Here is a 20,583-nt window from a genome sequence, read left to right as displayed (position 1 = left end):
CCAGGCTGCTGGGATATTGATCTCCATGGATAAATTGAGATAGCAGGCCAGTATGCATGGCTGCTCTAGGCTTAAGGGGGCTATCGGCTCCCCATATATGTATCAAGTGCAGGCGTGAATGTGCTCTGCTTCCAAAAGGTTACGTAGACAGATTAACTGCGCCTTGAGATCAATGCAAGAGGGCTGAGCCTCAGTGAGTATGCAAGTGAGGGCCCGATCCTGTGTCTAGGCCTTGCAAGCAGGTCTGGGCTATGTGGATCAGAGAGCTGAGCTTGAACATCTAAGTCTGAACCTCTGAATAGATGGTGCTCCTTTGCACCCCTCTTTATAGACTGTGGGCCGAGATTCATGGCTTGTTTGGCCATCTAAAGTGACCAATCAGGTTGGCAGTAAGCCATACCTTACCTTAATAGGCAGGAGCTGTTTGCGTGGACCCTCCCAAATAGGGGATCACCTGGGTGGACCACAGGGATACACGGGCTGGGAGTGTGTGTGTTACACAACCTGTTTACTACCATGGGTCCTGGCAGAAAAACATGTCCAGGCATGTAGAGGCATAGGGAGGCCTTAATTTTGGGGCTTTGGCCCCTCCACCACAATAGTATTGTCCTGCTCTGGCAGGGAAGTTGGACTCGATGATCTCCTTGAGTCCCTTCCAACCTCTACCATCCTACGATCCTGTGATCTTGTAATCTTTTTTCACTTGTCAGTAGCAATATAACAAGGAGCAATGACTACAAATTGGAACATAGAAGGTTTCACCTCAGCGTAAGGAAAAAATTCTTTACAGTGAGGGTGACAGAGCACTGGAACAGGCTGCCCAGAGAGCTTGTGGAGTCTCCTTCTCTGGGGACTTACAAAACCTGCCTAGATGTATTCCTGTGTGAACTACCCTAAGAGATCCTGCCTTGGCAGAAGGGCTGGACGCAAAGATCTCTGGATATCCCTTCCAAATCTGAAGTTCTGTGATTCTCTGATTTACATATACTTACAATTATATACAATTTAGAAATAATACATAAATCCAAACCCCCTCCCTCCCCGGACAAAGAAAAGAAGCCCAGAAGGGGACCAATGTCACGGTTGCTATATCTCTCAGACAGAAAACAACAAGCAAAGCTGGTTAGCCAGTGTTAGTGGAAGATATTAAATCAGAGGGAGGACTAATAAATCTGACATCCTGGTTGGAGTCTGTTATAGACCACCCAACCAGGATGAGGAAACAGATGAGATATTTTAAAAACAGTTGGAGGCTGTCTCAAGATCATCAGATCTTGTCCTTGTGGATGACTTTAACCTGCCAGATATCTGCTGGGAACTTAATTCAGCAGAGAGGAGGCAGTCCAGGAGATTTCTAGAGTGCATGGAAGACAGCTTCATGACCCAGCTGTTAAGTGAGCCTACTAGGGGTCAAGCTCAGCTTGACCTGCTGCTCTCCAACAGAGAAGGGCTGGTAGGAGTTGCGACAGTGGGAGGCTGCCTGGGGTGTAGTGATCATGAGATAGTGGAGTTTTCAATATGCAGGGAGGTAGGGAGGCACTATAACAAAACCCACACCTTGGACTTCCGGAGGGCAAACTTCAATTTGCTTAAGAAACTTATTTCCAAAGTCCCCTGGGCAGCAGTCCATGAGAACAAAGGGGTCCAGGATAGTTGGACCTACTTTAAACAGGAGCTCCTGAAGGCACAGGAACTGGCAGTTCCCATGTGCCAAAAGATGAGCTGGCAGGGAAGGTGACCAGCCTGGATGAGTAAACAGCTCCTGAAGGAATTGGGAGAAAAAAAGAGGGTGTATCACCTTTGGAAGGAGGGGAAGGCTTCTCCTGACATGTTTAAGGAGGTAGCCAGATTATGCAGGAGAAAAATTAGAGAGGCTAAGGCCCAGCTAGAACTTAGGCTGCCACTTCCATGAAAGATAATAAAAAGCACTTTTATAAATTTATCAATGCTAAAAGGAAGGGCAAGAAGAGCCTCCACTCCTTACTGGACCAGGAGGGGAACACTATAACTGATGATGAAGAAAAGGCTGAGGTTCTGAATGCCTTCTTCGCCTCAGCTTTTAACAGCAAGGAGGGAGGAGGAGGCAAGTGGCCTCTTGAACTGGGGGATGGTGTCAGGGAGCGGTGTGTTCCCCTGGAAATTCATGAAGAATTAGTTCAGGACCTGCTGAGCCATCTGGACACCCACAAGTCCATGGGACCGGATGGGATCCATCCCAGGGTGCTGAGAGAGCTGGCAGCTGAGCTGGCCAAGCCACTCTCCATCATTTTCCAGCAGTCCTGGCTCACCGGAGAGGTCCCAGCAGACTGGAAAATGGTCAATGTGGTCCCCATCCACAAGAAGGGTCGGATGGAGGAACCTGGGAACTATAGACCCATCAGCCTGACCTCAGTGCCAGGGAAACTGATGGAGCAGGTTATCTTGGGGACAATAACTGTGCACCTGAGGGATGGCCAAGGGCTCAGGTCCAGCCAGCATGCGTTTAGGAAGGGCAGATCCTGCCTTTCTAACCTGATCTCCTTCTATGATCAGGTGACCCGTTTGGTGGATGTGGGGAGGCCTGTGGATGTGGTCTATCTGGACTTCAGCAAGGCCTTTGACACTGTCCCCTACAGCAAACTGCTGGCTAAGCTGTCAGCCCATGGCTTGGATGGCAACACTCTGTGCTGGGTTAGGAACTGGCTGGAGGGCCGGACCCAGAGAGTGGTGGTGAATGGTGCCACATCCAGCTGGCGGCTGTCACTAGTGGTGTCCCTCAGGCATCAGTGCTGGGCCCCATCCTCTTTAACATCTTCATAGATGATCTGGATGAGGGCATAGAATCAGTCATCAGCAAGTTTGCAGATGACACTAAGCTGGGGGCAGATGTGGCTGGGTGGGAGGGCAGAAGGGCTCTGCAGCGGGACCTTGACCACCTGGACAGATGGGCAGAGTCCAATGGGATGGCGTTCAATAGCTCCAAGTGCAGGGTGCTGCACTTTGGCCACAACAACCCCATGCAGAGATACAAGCTGGGGTCGGAGTGGCTGGAGAGCAGCCAGACAGAGAGGGATCTGGGGGTGCTGATTGATACCCGCCTGAACATGAACCAGCAGTGTGCCCAGGTGGCCAAGAGAGCCAGTGGTATCCTGGCCTGCATCAGGAACAGTGTGGTCAGCAGGAGCAAGGAGGTCATTCTGCCCCTGTACTCTGCACTGGTTAGACCACACCTTGAGTACTGTGTTCAGTTCTGTGCCCCCCAGTTTAGGAGGGACATTGAGATGCTTGAGCGTGTCCAGAGAAGGGCGATGAGGCTGGTGAGAGGCCTTGAGCACAAGCCCTACAAGGAGAGGCTGAGGGAGCTGGGATTGTTTAGCCTGGAGAAGAGGAGGCTCAGGGGTGAACTTATTGCTGTCTACAACTACCTGAAGGGTGGTTGTGGCCAGGAGGAGGTTGCTCTCTTCTCTCAGGTGGCCAGCGCCAGAACGAGAGGACACAGCCTCAGGCTGCGCCAGGGGAAATTTAGGCTTGAGGTGAGGAGAAAGTTCTTCCCTGAGAGAGTCATTGGACACTAGAATGGGCTGCCCGGGGAGGTGGTGGAGTCGCCGTCCCTGGAGCTGTTCAAGGCAAGACTGGATGTGGCACTTGATGCCATGGTCTAGCCTTGAGCTCTGTGGTGGAGGGTTGGACTTGATGATCTGCGAGGTCTCTTCCAACCCTGATGATACTATGATATTAGAGAGAGAAGCTAAGAGATCCAGCATGCAGAAGCAAAGAAGAATGAATTGTTTATACTTTTGGGTTTTAGTCATTTTAGCAATCCAGTGAATACTATCATGGTTTTCTTTTTACAACCAATGATCTAATTTCTTTTATTAGAATATTCCAATAAGCCTTAAGCTAGCACACCAAGCAAAGAATGGCATTGGGAAAAGGCAAGACTGCAGGTAGAGGAAAAATGGAGCAAGGATGAAGAGATGTGCATTGTGCAGAGCCCAGCACACTTAGAAATTATGGAATGAAACTGAGTAATCCCAGTGAAAGATGTACTAAAGAAAAATGAAACAAGGTATTTTCATGCCAGGGTTGATCACTACATGTCTCTGGCAGAACTGAGCAACAAAATGACTTCTAATAACAGAACTGCAGGAAGAGAGAAAAGGAGGATTTTTGCCTAAGGATACTGTTCACGAATCTCATACCTTTCACTCAAGTATCATCAGCAGTTTGTACAAATTTTAAAATATAGCAAAACTCCAGCAACAATCCCAAAATATAATAAAAAATGCTGCACTATGGCGAAACTGTATGATATGCAACTTGAAAAATGCAAAACTAGATCTCACAGCATGGATTTATAGCTACGAATGACTTCTTAAGCACAAAAGGTAAGTGTGATTGGTGACCAATAATCCCAGGCATGCTTTACCTATCAATAAGAAGTAATTTCCAAACAAGCTTAAGGATAGCTCATTTGCAGTCTCACTGCCTGACCAATTAAGAGAACTGCAGCACAGTATTACTTCTCGGGTAGCATATGAAATAAAAAAGATCTTGACATTGAAGTTAAAGCCAAACTGTAAAAACAATTTGGTTAAATATGAGGTAGTATAACCTAAGAGAAAAGGCAACCCAAGAGGCCAAACACTGCAGATTTGTAACACAGGCTTCCACAGGCAAGTTGTCCTTCAAAGACCCTAAGTGCTGGAAGGAAAACGCTTGAACAGGAGATACACGCTACAATAGTTTTACTGTCGTCCCTTGTAACGGTTTCCAGTTCCAAATTAGCCTTCTGTTTTGATTCCCATTTTCACCCTTAGCTGCAAAAATTCAGGTTTTGTTGGTCAATTTCATCTTCGTATCAGGACAAAAAGTCTGCATAAAGCAACGCCTAGTAGAAAAGACTATCGTTCCAGACAGACAGCACCTTAAAAAGGGTACAGGAATCCAAGGTCCTAGAAAGGAGGAAGGATTTTCTCAATAAGGGACAAAGGGCTTCTGAAGGCTGTTTTACTAGCTGATGGGTACAAGCATTCTGGGCTTGCCAGTGGCCTTTGTCAGAAAGACAATAATCTGAAAGCAAACCCATCTTGTATCTCATTTGAAAAGGGCAATTACTCTCTCTCTCTCTCTCTCAGGTAGATAAGGGCACTACCATACCTTTCTACCTAAACTGCTTTTGAAGATTTGTTTGCAAAGACAACAAGAAGTCAGCTTTTTCCATGTTTATCTTATTTGAATAAAGAAAGAACACAAAGTAGTTAGATACCAATTCTCACTGCTACAACCAAACATTTAACTTATATGAACCAATCTAAGTCACTTAGTCAATGCATGTGCTCATCCAAAATCAAATTACATGCGTGAGCTGTATAAGTATATATGAACTGTGCAGGCAGAGAAGTATTTATGATGCGCATGTCATAGGAGGATCCAGAAAGTCACAGTCTTATGACTATGTATCATTTAGGAATGATGTGAGTGCTTGCAAGCACACACAAACACTCATTCTCTCTGCAAAGAAAGTTATGACCCTCTCCATTCAGCCAAATGCCAAGGCAGAGCAAGCTCTCAAGATCTGTATATCACTTAAAACATTTCTCTCCAGAACACTATATAACCACCCTTGGTATGATGTGTAGCAAATCTTTAATGCTCAACAGTCAACTGGGTAGCTCCCAGAGAACCTCTTAGAAGTGGTTAGTGTGTTCTGACACTAATGTATAATAGAATAGTAGGAATCTTTCAATGTCTTCACCATGTCACTACTCATTTCATTACATAAGCTGATGACTGCTTCAGGAGTTGCCTGCAGTTAACAAAAGCTCAGAGAAAGTGGGGTTTTGCCTCTTAAGAGAGCTGTATTTGTAAGGAATTTGCTATTACTGTGCCTGCCACTTTCACTACCATGCCAGCAGCACCTCATGGAAAACACACAAAAAAATGGTATTTTTTTTAAAATAAAGACTGATTACACATGAGAAGTTTCCATTCACTCACAAAGAACTTTGGCATTCATGGGCATGATTCATTCTACTCAGAAATTCCTCTAAAAATCAATTTGAAAACAACCTGCTGACATAGTAAAAAAAAGTTCAAATTTACAATATTTTAGTCTTTCAAACGGCTTTGTCTCTCTTTTCTCCTTAAGAGGGAAGACAGACTGGATATGTTCAAAGAAATGCAAAATAATGGTTAGATTTACACATGGCAGCACAGAGCAAAACTAAGATTATTCAGCTTAGAAAGGAGAATTAGTAAGGATACAGCCAAGTCCTTTCTTTCGACCCCATCTCAGAATTCAATTTCTTAAAGTCCATAACATCTCACATGTCAGCCACTGGAATCCCTAGGAGCAGAGTATTAGAATCCAGTAGCTGATTTTTTTTTTTAAGGAAAGGATAATAATATAGCTAGCATTAGAATTTATTCACACCAAGACAAAGTCTGACACTGCAGCATATTAGCTAATGCATAGGCACACACTTTCCCGATATTCAAAAGCACACTGAGAATGACAGTTGGAGGAAGGGAAGAAATACAGGAAGAAGAATAAAAGTATGTCAGCCCTCCTCCAGTAGTCACTGAAGTCAGGGAAAAGATCAATATCCTGAACTGCTCAAGCAAGCCTTGGCTGAAAATCAAGCCCCAAGAGCTAATCATATTTTGCTACTGGCTTCCACACAGGCAAAATGTTACCACTTTAGAACTGTCCTCATGCAAATGGTTACTGATGAATCTATTTCTGTCCACCATCCCATAATAAACAGGCAGCAATTAGTCTCAACTACTATAATTTTCTTTCATAGATATTAGCAAAAAAAGGAATTAAGTATAGCTCTGGTGAAGTGAGATCTTTATTATTCCAAGTATTTGCTACAGGACAGTCTTCAAGAAAACTCTGAGCATTCTGCTGGTTCTCTTTCTTCTCTGAAAGACCAAAGAATGTTCTACTGCATACAAAAACCCTCCATCACTGCAGAACTAAGGATGAAAATTATGGAGAGTTTTAAAAAAGTGACAAGGTGAGCAGAATTAAAGTTCAACTTCCCTATTACTCTGCAAAGGACTTTTAATTACATCCAATAAAAATATGATTAGGTTTAAAAATAAAAGAGAACTAAGTATAAAATAATAGTGTTCCACTAATTTTACTTTTCAAAATTAATGTTGCTGCACCTTCTATTTTTCTTCGAAGAAATGTCAGGCAGAAATATCAAACTGTCCTCAGGGAAAAATCACAGCATCTGAGATTTAAGAGGAATCCCATGCTCAAATGAGTTAGTGTACTACTATTCACTAGGGAGCAGTGTATTATGAGGAACAATGTAATAAAAGGCTTTTTTAAATATTAGAATATATCTCTATATATCAACAGTGGCAACAGTGTCCGAATAGGTCCAACACCTAACAATTTGTAACCAGGTTTCCCAGCAATCTAGTCTTTATGACAGCCTTAACTAGACATTTTCTAACACATAAGGTAGGACAAAATGGAGTTGCAAGCATGAAGAACTCCAGAAATTACTAAAACACTGTATAGCATGAAACTCTATATTGGTACAAATTATTAGCAGGCAAAATGGTCCACTGGATAAGGATAATCAGAGAGAAAATATTCCTAGCTGCACCAGAGACTTACTGCATGACCTTGAGCAAGGAACTTAATTTCTCTGTCTGAATTTTTCTATAAAGGACAGTAATGTTTGCCAATTTTTGCACAGACATGTATAGTCTATGGAAAAAAAGCATTTTGTGAATACTTGAGAACCTGTGTTTTGTTCTAGAAAAAATTGCCCTTTATAAATACTTAGTACAGACACTAATTTTCACTCCAAAGGACCTGAGATCATCTCACAACACTTTCCTCTCTGATGTTGTGCAAAAGCCTGCCAAAGTCCCATGCGCTCCTCCTCAATTTTACTGCCACTAGGTAAGAAACAGATTTCCAGAGATTCTGAAGTGTTATGGATACAGAAGAGAGAAAAACTTCCTCACCCAAATTCAGCCTATTTTTAGTACCATTTATCTTCATGGACACACTTAGCACTGGAACGAAAATGAGAGAACAATCTTTTGTAAAGCTGAAAAACTTACACTATTTCTGCCTTCCAGAGACTAGGGAGAACTTCAAGAAATTAATCAAAGGAAAAGAAAGTTTGCCTAGATAAGCAAAAATTACACTAGACAATTTACTGCTTTACATATGCAAACAAAGGAAAACACTGAATAATAGCTCAGCCACAAGAACTCCAATCCACCTTCAACAATGCATTCTATATAAAAGCTTACCCTGACAAGTAAATACTACAAAGTTGCTTATCAACAACATTTGTCTTTTCCAGAAGACAACATTTGAAGGATGTGATGCAAGCAGCAAACAAAATTCTAGCCCTGTAACTAGGTTTATAGGGATGAACCAGCAAAAGTCACAAAATACTGGCTTTTGGTTTAGGAATTTGGGGTCAGAAAGTAAGGAAAAAAAGATCATTTTGCTTCATTGTTCATACCTCTTCCAGAAAGAAAAACTACCTTATGCAAATATTCAGTTCTGTAATGCAGTTCCACATTGCTTGATCCTAATTAGAGGAATGACTCTCCTTAAACATAATGCATTTTCAGGTGATGTTAATTCTTACCTGGCAAGTTCTTTAATTAAGTTTGCAATGCGTCTCTTGTCCTCAGGACACAAATCTTTTAAAGATGCACTCTTCATTCCTCCTTCATTAGCGACCTGAAAATTTAAAGTTACATTTCAGAAAGTACTCTTAAAATGAGAATCAGTATTTCATAAGATAATAAAAGCATTTAAAGACCTAACAATTAGGACCTGAAAGTTGACAAATTCCAAATGGAAAAAAAAAAACACATGGATTTTTTTTTTTTTAAATGCAAGTAATGTCTAGTGAAACAAATTGCTAGATTGCTGAGAATTCTTTTTTGAGTTAATTAATGCAAATGCAAGTTCCTACACATGGTGAGTAAAATTTTAAAACATACACTATTCATGGACTTATACTAGATAACGGGCAGTAAGTTCTCATGACTCAAAAATTTAGAGCAGCAATATCCAAATCCAAGTTCAAACTTTATTATGTTAGGATTCTAAATTACAGAGTAAGGAAAAAAAGTACTCTGCCTCAGAATTTATGACCAAACCATACAAGCTAGCAAAAAAAAAGATATGCAGTATATTGTTAGTAGATAGTAAGTCATTACTTTAAAGGATTTTTTTCAATACACAAAAGTACACACCCTTTCACATATCACTATCATTTGCTTCTAATCACTCCCTGCTAGCTTCTCAAAACAAACCTCGAACGTACTCCAGTACCTCAGTTCTTTTAATGCAACCCTCCACACTGAGAACTGCAGCACTTGTTACCAATATCCACCAGAGGGCATCTTGCTGCCCATGTTTACAACAGTCCCTTGTAATACCGAGGTTGCTAACACGATCGATTTTGAGTGTTTCCAAGCAGAGAACAGTTTTAAGTTCTATATTCTTTTTATTAATCAAAAAATTTCTGTCATCTCTGACTCAGTTCTCCAGTGCTAAACATTAAAACAATCCCAAGACGAAAGCAGCGACAAGAGCTATATTATTCTGTCCCAAGATTTCATCAAGTTTAAATATTCCCCCTTTATCTGACATTTATCTTCATTTTGGACTTTTGAAAACGTAAAAATATTACAAACCTCCCCGAGCATATACAGCACTTAGCATGAGATACAAGAATGCTATCAAATGCTTTGCATTTTGACCAAGTTAACACAATACCTCACAGAACAACCTCTGAGTATGCAAAGCTTCTCTCTGCTCATTAGCAGCAATTCATCAGAGAAGTTGCCCTCTTCCATTCCTCACTAATTGCTTCTTGAATAGTGGTTTGAAACAATTCAAAGACTATGTTACTTCTTTCAAAATTTATGATTTTACACAGAGCCATGTTATCCCGACCTGACCCTACAATCCACTCCTATTTTAACTCCAGTGCATTTTCCTCAGCAGGCAGAGGAAAGTGAAGGAATTTCACAAGGCAAATGAGACTTCAGTGCTTTTTAAAGGAGTATTTGATTTCAGTTTTCTTTCCTAACATATGCTATTTACAGTCACGAAAATGGAGAATGTCTTACAGTCAACTGAATTTAAGATCAACTAAATAGGTGTCATGGAGGGCCCATAGGCCCAAATAGGCTTATACATGCCTTGCCTTGCCTAGGCATGTTTCTCTGCCCATAACAGAGGTAAACACATAAAGGAAACACAGTAGACCTGGTGCCATAAAGTCTGGCCTGCCCAGGGCCCCTGATTGTGTAACGTGGTTGTATAAGCCCATGTGACCAGCTTATGTCCCACCAGGTGCAAGGCAAATACTATCCCCATATTTGAGAGGTCCAGGCCTGTTGCTCTCACCTATTATGGTAAATTTTGGCTAACCGCCAAGCTGATTGGTCATTTTGGTGTCCAAAGGGCCATTAATCTCAGCCCACATTTGATAAATAGAGGTAGACAGGTAAACAACTTGCTCTTGAGTGCCTGCTTGCTTATGGCCGCCTGCCTGCTGGCCTGCTCACCCACAGTGCTCACCCTAATGCCTACTTTATCTACGGAGACAGTCTCCCATGGGCTCCCAGCCAGCCGCGCACACCTGCACGCCACTGTGGTGAGTTACCAGGGCTAGACTCTGTATTACCTGCTTCTATGGAGCTCAGTCTCCTGTGCAGTCATGCACCCTATTGCATGCCTGCTGCCTTATTATTGCCCGGTAAACTCCAGTGACACGGAGTTACCAGGAGCGGACCCTTGACTGGCTGCATGCGATCGGCCTGTGTGGTCAGTGTGACACAGTGCTGAGACTGCACGGCGTCGTACTCCTTCTGCACCTGAGGTCCTGCCTAAGAATCCCTGGATATATATATAGATCATCCAGAAGAAGCCAGGAGAACAAGGTCAGAGACTGTCTAATTTCCCCTGAAGCCAGGAGGATTCCAGCCTTGGCGTCCATGGGCAGAGTTCCCTGAAGAATGGACATTTATACAGGCTGTGATGTAGCCACAGAGAGTAATTGATAATTAATAAGAATTTGTGAGCAAATGCTTTAATGTCTCTGTAATTCTCTATTGCCTTCTGCCTTAGAGCAGAAAGAGCTTCAGTCCATCTACTGGGCAATCAGCATATTGACCCCAAGCATCATGTGGCTGCGCGGAAATTCCTCTCTCTGTTTATAGTTGGAATGTTTTCTAGTTAACAAGTTACTGTTTGATATTATTCCTAGAATGTCTTCCATAACTGTGTAACAACAAATACTAATATTAAAATTCAGTGGTTGGGGGTGGCGAGAGTTCAGAATATTGAAGTTAATAAATTATGTATTTTTATAGAATATCATCTTGCACCAATTAATTTCTCCCCTCTGCCACAACTGACGTAAGTGGCAGAATCCCCTCCACAACAATAGGATTTCCACTTTGCAAGTTAAAAAAAAAGTCTGAAAATTATTAATTACTTTTAGAGCTAGATAAAAGAACTTCTCTGAGAAAAAAAGTTGCTTGACACATTCACTCAAGATAACAGATCAAGAAGATTTTAACAGAAGATACCTCAATCTATTGACCAAACATGCCTATTGTCAGACAAACATGTGTGGGATTAAGAGGAAAAAAAAAAGCAAAATTAGCCTCACCCACATTTTGTATCACCCACAGGTATGGAGAGATGGCACACAAAAAATTCTCAAAAGTAAGATGGTACCATAACATATATCAAAACAAAGCTGTGGAATTATGTACAGCAGCAGCTGTACATAAACCAAAACAAAACTGACAAGTGAGATAGAAGCCAAGAGCGCTGTCGCAGAGGGGAGAAATTAATTAATGCAAGAGGATATTTATAAAAATATATATATTTATTAAACTCCAATATTTTCAACTCTCGCCACCCCCAGCCACTGAACTTTAATATTAAATTGTTCTTTACACGATTATGAAGACATTATGGGAATATATATCTACAGAAACTTATTAATAACTAGCAAACATTTCAAACTATATACAGAGAGAGAGTTTTCCCCACAGCTTAATGCCGCCTGGGGTCTTTTACTATTTGCCCAGCAAAGCTGAGATGAAAGCTGCTCTCTGCTTTATGGCAGAGGTAATAGAAATTACAGAGGCATCTACTCACAATTCAGATTAATCAATAATCACCCTCCAGAGCTACGTCACAGTCTATTACAAGTGTCCAATTCTTCAGGGTCTCTGCCTGTGGACTGAGGCTGGAATCCTCCGGTTTCAGGGGAAATGGCAGTCTGACCTTACTGCTGCTGGATCCTGCTGGCTGCTCTCTCCAGGGGTACGCAGGCAGGATCTCTAGGTGCAGAGGCAGGATTCCGTGCAGTCTGAGCACGGGTCTGACACTTGCTCCTCAGGCCGATCGAATGCAGACAAGTGGGTCTGCTCCTGGCAACCCACGGCAATGTGCACACCAGGCAATCATACAAAGGCAGGCATAAAGCTGCAAGGAAGTACGCAGGCAGGCAAGAAATGTGGCAGAGCCTCAAGTAATGTGGGGAAGGCTGCACGTGAGCCTGTGTACCCCTACTTATTAAATGTGGGCCGAGAGTTAATGGTCTCATTGGCCACTAGAATGACCAATCAGGTTGGCAGTCAGCCAAGCCTTACCATACTAGGTAAAACCCACAGGCCTGGACTCCAAATATAGGAATCATGTGGGCCCAGCACCAGGCAGGCGCAAGCTGGGCGTGTGGGGACTTACACAATCAGGTGTCCTGGGCAACTGACTTTATAGCCCCGGTCTGTTGTGCCCCTTTGTGCTCGTTTACCCCGGTGCAGGCAGAGGGACATATCCAGGCAGAGCAGGCATAAATAAGCCTGCTTTTGGGCCTACAGGCCCTCCACAAGCGTATAGTCTCCTCTTTCCAGATTTCTGTGCTTTTTGCAGTTTCATAACACTAAGTAAAATAAAATACATTAATGGAAGACTCTCTCATTTTGTAAACCAGGCCCTGAACACAACAATTTGCATGACAGAAGCAGACAACTTTAGTCCAATAGAAATCAGAAAGATGGGAATTTTTGGTCAAGATGTTTTTGAAGTCTTCTCCAACACTCCAATCCTTCTTTTCCGGTACTCAAGTGTATTTGAATGAAGAAAAGGTAAAACATTTCTATTCAAGAATTACAAAATTCAATTGATTCTCTTCAAAAGAGGATTCTGGTGAATCATATTGATGAGCTACCTACCAGTACCAACACTGTAAGTTATGATAAACAATCAGATCTTTGTGTACAGACAGACAACATCTTGAAGAGTTGTTCTGATTATGAAAATTCAATTAAAAAAAACTTCATGAAATCTTCCATAGCAAATAAAAAGTATCTGCTCTGTTTCTTTAAAGCAATTCACAGTTTATCTTCAAATTTGGAGCACAAAGTTTCCATTAAGATTTGGTAAGGTAAGAGAAAAACAGTTTTAAAAAGGCAGAAAAGAGAAAAAGCTTAGAACACATTTTGTTATCAATATTATAGAAGTACATTTGAATCTCCAATCAAGATTCCAGATACTAGCTATTATATTAAAAAAAACAAGGATAATTTCCACCCTAGCTGATTTCACAGGGGAAGAGGAATAAAAATTCTCCACACAAGTAGTGCAAACAACACACTAAACAATGAAACAGATCTTATTGTGACATACAAAAGCAATTTGAGGCAGTGGGCCTGCATACTTATCCAGAGATGCTTCTACATAAAGACTCTGCACAGTAGGGACCACTTGTGAAAAAAATTCTCTGCACAACACTTAATAGCACCATTTGCAAAGAGGACATACATATCAGCCTCCTAATCAACAGAAACAATGAAAGAGACAAGTCCAGGAGGTGTCCTAAAAATGAATACTAGTTATTAAGAGTGCCACGCTGAAGGATTCCAAGGCCAATGACACTATCAAGGCAATAAGAATTAAGTTATCTGTCTTCACAGCAGTTTTGATTGCACATGTGAGACATACAACATTTATTCATCACACTGAGAAGTTCTGACAACTTAGTCCATTAAAAAAAAGGTAAATAAGATTTAATGGCATACCTAATATAGTCTTTCTATAAAATATAGTAATTCTAGAGGTTCTGTCTCTAAGTGGGAGGATACCAAACCCTAATGACTTACAAACTTGCTCAGCATGACTACTAGGAATCTCAACAGTACTCAAATGACATACACAGTCACTGTACTATACAAATCATTAGAAAATGGGCATCTCAATAGATTTCTGAATATCACAACACCAATTCACAATACAGAACAATCTCGTAGAGAAAATCCCACAGCTTTGAAATTTCTAGTATCATAAATTGTAGGGAATGTCATTCTCTTTCTCAGAAGTAGGCCAAAAATTCAAAGCAGAGACAAAGATAATGTTAAATAGCAAAGCTACTCCTACTACTCAGGTGCATTTTTAACTTTTACTATAAAAGCGATTTTATGTTACTAACACAAGCAGCCAAAGCAAAAAAAGTATCTAAAAAGAATTTTACAAGTCCTATTTCTAAGTGATACGGCTAGAGCAAACACCAGTAAATAGACTGAAACACAATTTACCTGTTTGGCTAGTAACATAGATCAGAAGCTACCCAAAACTGTACCATCTCTGTGCACATACACTTGTGAAAATACATATAACTTCTTTTACATAGCCCCAGCTACACACTTACTACATAAACTAGCACATTGAGCCTTCATTCTCTTTAGGTAGGCAAGCAATCTCAGTAATATTTGTGAGCAAGAGCCATCTAAATGGGCAAACATAAGAATGATTGTAAAGCAAATAGTATTCTAAAAGTGTTTAAACTTTTTCAATCTAAAGATTTTCTAACATTTTTCTAGTCTCTGCACTCTTAATAGCAAGAAAAATCTGTCTTTACAGACCTGTTGTCCTGTCATATCTCTTGTGCTTCTAACAGAATCCACGGAAGCAGAAGCAACAGCTGCAGGCATCTTTAGCACAGATTCACTGTTTTGATATTTTGGCAAATGCTTTGTTCTTAAAGTTCCTTTTGTAGACACTCCTGTAGATGAAACACAAGCAGAATACACAGATTATAAAGTCAAAAAGGTTCCTTCTCTTGTCTGTTAGAATAGGACTTCTACAAAGGCATCTTTGCCTTAACAGAGCTTTGTGAAAAGAGTATTTCAGGTATAGGTTTACAGTTTCCCCCAGTCTCTCATGCCATACAATCTTCTGTTAAAACCAACATACCAGCTGAGAAAGAGTGCACAGCATTGAAGTGCACCAGACCAGAATGTGCATTTCAGAATTTGATTTTCATGTCTTCAGACTGAAGCGAGAAGATGCAAAAATTTGTGTTTGAGCCCCAAAAGCATAAAGTGGTTTTCTGCTCTGACACTCAAAGAAAATGAGGAAACAAGGAGCAGTAATGTTGTTAAAAATACCATTCATATGACAAAATACAATCTTTTTCTGTTACACAGTCACCCCACTGATTGCTCAGGGTAATTGTCTGTTCCTTTCAGGACCAGGCACATGAGCAACATTAATGCTGCAGCACACACTCCACAGATCATCTGTAAAATGCTTCCTGCCATGATTAGAATTAGTTCACCAATATCGGAAGTAATGACATGAAAGCAGTGAAAATCCTGGTGCTGCAGTTATAAAATGCCAACACTAAAACTTCCCAGGGACAGATGAAAGCCAATAGCTTCTAGTATTGCATAAAGGTTGGACTGTTCAGAAGTGAAAAAAGTTTTCCACAAAAAACACTGACTGCACCAGCAATTCAAGGGAAAGAATTAAATTAGAAATTCTAACATCCCCGTGCGTGTACTCAAGAGAGGAAAGTGGGTTTCAAATTCTTTTCCACAGTAGTGGAATATTATTTCTTAGAGTAAATCCATTCCTATCACACAGGATCACTGATTTTTTGCCAGGGCACAGAGTATAATGATCTGCCATTGCCTAGCTTGAACTATGCTAGCTACAAAAGACATGCAGACATTTTTAAACAGAGCTGTTTGGTTAGTAGTTTGAAGGGTAATCGTACTACTCCAAAACTAGAGATTAGGATTCCTCAAAAATGTATAACTGCTGGACATACTTCAGACATTACAGGTAGTTTTACAGTTTTACCAGAGTTAATCATTCCCAGATACATTTTCAGAACCTGGTGTCACTGCAAAAGTTGTGTTTGAAAACCATTAGAAAATTCTGAAGGGGTACTAAGAACACTCATTTTTTCCCCACAGATCATAGGATCACATACACAAGCATGCACTCCATAACTTAAGATCAAGAGAACTACTAAAAAACAGTTCATTTTTCTTTACACAATGAACCTCCATTTTAATTGTTCTCTTCAAAATTTACAAAACATTTTAACATCTCTAATGCTTCAACATTCTTTGGAGATCTCATTAAAAAATCAGCTTAACCTATGGACTGGATAAAGCTCTGCTAACTATACTGCAATAGAAACAACTCTCCTGAAATTTCATCTTACATCATATGCTTATCTAAGCAGCCTGAGTATAAACCCTGTGCTGCAGTGCAGGATGTTCCATTAGAACTTGCAATGTCTCGGTACCTTACACATTGAAGTATACAACCCACATAACTGAAAAGGCATTGCAAAAATTATCATTCACAGCAAAAGATTTTGTTTATAGCTATTAGAAGAAGGTCGTACCTGAAACAGATACCACTGGCTGTTCATCAGAAACTGCACGTAGCTTTGTTAAAGGTAATGAACAAAAACAGAGCAAACCTGACTTTTTAAACAGAAATACAAATTTAAGTATTTTGGCTCTTAATTCTTAAAGACTATTGCAAAAAATCAAATTGGCAACACTCTGGAAGCACCAATGTCATATAAAATTTGACTAACAAATCTAACTCCACGCAGGTTGCTAGGGGAGAAAAAAAAGTGTAATGTTTCCTATTTTACTGCACCCATCAGCCTGTAAAAATTATCTTGGAGGTCACCTTCACAAAATATCCCAGGGACCAGCCTCAGTTACAAGTGCAATTACTAAGATAATGAAGTAATAACATTTAAATTAGAGCAGGTTATCATTATAGAAGAAATTTCTTGATATGTAGGGAACAAAAATTCTGAAATTGTGTATATTCAGACCATGATGGAAAAACTTTTTTTACAACATATTCCAAGAGACAAATGAGGATAAATGCAAAACATTTCAAAGTAAGTTGGTCATTCTCATCTGATCATCACATGATGAGTTATAGAAGTCTGAGGACAGATTTTCTTTAAGAAGTTTCAAGAACATACAAACAACTTAGAGCTTTAATTATTTAATTACTTAATGCAGAAAACAATTAGAAAATCACAAAGGACCAGGCACCATATATATTTGTGCTATGTTAACACTCACTGAACTGGAGCCCTTTTGTTCTAGAAGTCACTAGTACTCAGCACTGTTCAGGGAAAATAGTAAAGTGTCTTGCTTCAAGCGACCACGCTACTTATCTGAACACAGAGCCTTCTGTTCTGACATACGTAACTAACACCATATTAAAGTGAAAACCAAAAGCACAGGGCACAAAATTCTGCTCCACAATCTTCTATTTATACCTTTACATTCCTCAGCCTTCTACAGTTGGCCAGTTAATTAACTAATTTATAGATAAATGCTCTTAAGCTGTGTTCATCCAGCAAAGCTGTGAAAATAGTCCAGTTAATTTATACAAACTCTTGCCTTAAATAAAATTTTGTTTTGATAGTACTGTCTCAAAACTTAACTGAATAAATGACTACAGAGTGGAGAAAATTAACAACAGCGCAGAAGCTTCCCCCTGTGGACTGCAACATCAAATTCAATCAATACCAACTATCTATCACAGAACTTGTACCTGGCACAGTGGAAGGCTCTACTTTATCACTTATAAACAAGTATCACTCATCAGTCTCACATCAGTTTGAGAAAACACATTCATCCAATACCACTGCCAAAACCGTCTCCTTTTACAAATGCTGAAAGCACTTTTGTTCTCACCTGTAAGCTGTAGCCCACTACCTCTAGCTGTCACAACACATTGCGGGGTCATGCCATGAACCAAGTGAGAAAGATGAATAACCTCCAAAAGCAGTGTATCCCCTCCTACTTAAAAGCACTAAGGCAGATGAAAATGTTGATCACAGCCAAGTCTAAATAGCTGTCAGCACAACTACAACAGCAACCTGCAGGACACTGAAATTAGTACCTTCAACTCATATTCAAAAATTCCATTTGGTTGGAAGGGACCTTCAAAGATCATCTTGTCCAAATCTCCTGGAAGTGAGCAGGGACACATCCAACTTGACCAGGTTGCCCAGGGCCACATCAAATCTGATCTTGAATGCCTCCAAACAGGGCCTCAACCTGTTCCAGTATTCACCACTTTCATAGTGAGTAAGACTTCCACCTTATGTCTAAACTAAATCTATCCTGCTCCAGTTTAAAACCACTGTCCCTTGTCCTATTGCTACAAGCCCTTCTACACAGTCCTTTACAGCCTTACTTCATTTACTGAAACACAGCTTTAAGGTCAGCTGAGAGCCTTCTCCTCTCCAGGCTGGATGGCTCAAATTCTTTCAGGCCTTTGATCATCTTTGTGGCTCTCCTCTGCACCCACTCCAGCAGGTCCACATCTCTGTCTTGTGTTGGAGGTGCCCCAGAGTTGGACACAGTACACCAGGTGAGGTCTCGCCAGAGCAGAGGGGCAGAATCACCTCTCTCAATCTGCCACTCATACTTGTTTTGATGAAGTCCAGGATGTAACTGGCCTTCTGGGCTGAAAAGATAGATTGTCCAGTACCCCCAAATCCTTTTCTGTAGGGCTGCACTCAATTTCATCATCTGCCAGTCTGTATTGATATAATTCATAGTACTACAGCAAACAACAGAAGCCAGCAGAGGTTACTGCCTTCTCAACTGGAATACAGTTAATCTGTGTGTCAACACATGGCTACAAGAAAAAAAAATTGATTTGCCTAAACAATAACCAGCTTTTGAAGTTTGCGTGCTATTCTGGAACACTTGAGGACAGATACCTAGCAACAGGATAAAAAAAGATCAGTCAAAGCTGTTGCTGTTACTCCCTCCAGCTACCCGGACCACACTCCCACGAAGAACTGCAGCCCAGTGTGTTACAATAAATCAAAGCCCAATCAAGTCCCCTTAATTAGCAGGACTGAAAATTGCAGCAGCTCAACAGCCAATTCATAAAGAGGTTCAATATCCCCATCTTTGAGTGAAAGACTGGGGGCAGTACCAAAATCAACCACTGAACATTAATCCATTGTCCCATGCCTCTCTAGACTGTCAATAAAATGATTATACACATTATAAACCTTGTACCACAACAGCAAACATTCAAGGCAATAGCAGAGAAAACAATCGCAGGCATTAGAGAAACTAAATATTGTATGATGCTGTAGAGCTGCCTTAGGGCAACCAACAGTGTATCTGCCTTGCTGTGTTCCATCTATGCAGAAACCATGTTCAGTTTTCCAAAACTACTTAACATTTCCAAATTTGCCACCACTACTCCTGCTTTGTTGAAAGAATTTATTATTTGCTCTTGTACCATATGCATTTCCAGACCTTTAAACTTTTTTAAGATACTACTTGGAAACAGTTATCAGGAAGAGCCTCATTCCTTGGAATATTATGAGGAATGAAGCCACTTTTGGGCTCATGAAACTACATTTAGTTGTGGAAAATAACCTGTCACTCCAGTAGTTACTTGATAAATTTATACAGCCATTGTAACTGCATCAACAGTTCCACAGCTGAGCAACTGACTAGTGATAGTATGCCTACTAATTGATACAGGACTACGAACCTGCACTGCATCACATCAGAGAGAAACTGAGTTGGGGTTTTTTGGAAGCTGGGGGAGGATGGTTTGGTTGTCTTTGATTTTTTTTGTGTGTTTTTTGGGGTTTGGTTGGGTAGGTGAGTTTGAGGAGGCACGGAAGGGTTGGGTTGTTTATTTTTTCATTTGGGTTTGGATTTTTTTGTGGGTTGGGTTTTTTTACACAAATGGGAGAACACAACAATGTGCTCCCTGAACAGTTCACTGAATGGTTGGCCCATTACATGTGTGCATTTTTTTTCCACCAGGTGTGTAACAAAGTACAAGAGCACACAAGCATACTCTTTAATCAGTTCTTGCCGATGCTGGAATCTCTCCCTCAGTGTTAATAGCAATGTCTCAAAGTCCCTCATACCTACAGCTAAACTGCCAGCTCCTAAATTTCCTTCAGGACAGACTGACCTGATGTCCTACTCTGATGTATTCAAGTAATTGAGCTTCTAATTCAGTCACATGAGCCCAAACATCAATGACAACTTCTCCTGGTTCTCTGAATCATGCAAGCACATCGTTCTCCAGCCTCGCCTTTATGGGCGTAATCCCCAATGCCACAACCACCACCTACGCCATCTAAATTACTCAGGCCCACACAGTCTCCCACAGCTGCAGCTTGCAGGTCTTCTGCAGAAGCACCACAGCCTCTCTTGTTCCTTACAGAGCCTTCACCTCCCACGCAGGCTCACCTT

General features: G+C 40.9%; 1 protein-coding gene across 1 annotated transcript in view; it reads right to left on the bottom strand.

Moving 5' to 3' along the window:
• The window catches only part of KIAA1328 (KIAA1328 ortholog), a 227,307-nt gene that overhangs the window by 205,881 nt on the left and 843 nt on the right, over nucleotides 1-20,583 (bottom strand). The window contains exons 2-4 of the mRNA XM_064176570.1: nucleotides 16,707-16,739; nucleotides 14,929-15,068; nucleotides 8,619-8,713 (exon numbers count right to left, since the gene is read on the bottom strand). Coding sequence (XP_064032640.1) covers nucleotides 8,619-8,713; nucleotides 14,929-15,068; nucleotides 16,707-16,739 — 268 coding nt within the window. The remainder of the gene's footprint in view (nucleotides 1-8,618; nucleotides 8,714-14,928; nucleotides 15,069-16,706; nucleotides 16,740-20,583) is intronic.

This window comes from Pogoniulus pusillus, chromosome Z, assembly GCF_015220805.1.
Source record: "Pogoniulus pusillus isolate bPogPus1 chromosome Z, bPogPus1.pri, whole genome shotgun sequence".
In the NCBI taxonomy this organism is placed as follows: Eukaryota; Metazoa; Chordata; class Aves; order Piciformes; family Lybiidae; genus Pogoniulus; species Pogoniulus pusillus.
The sequence above is the reverse complement of the archived record's forward strand: the minus strand, read 5'-3'. Positions and strand labels throughout refer to the sequence as shown.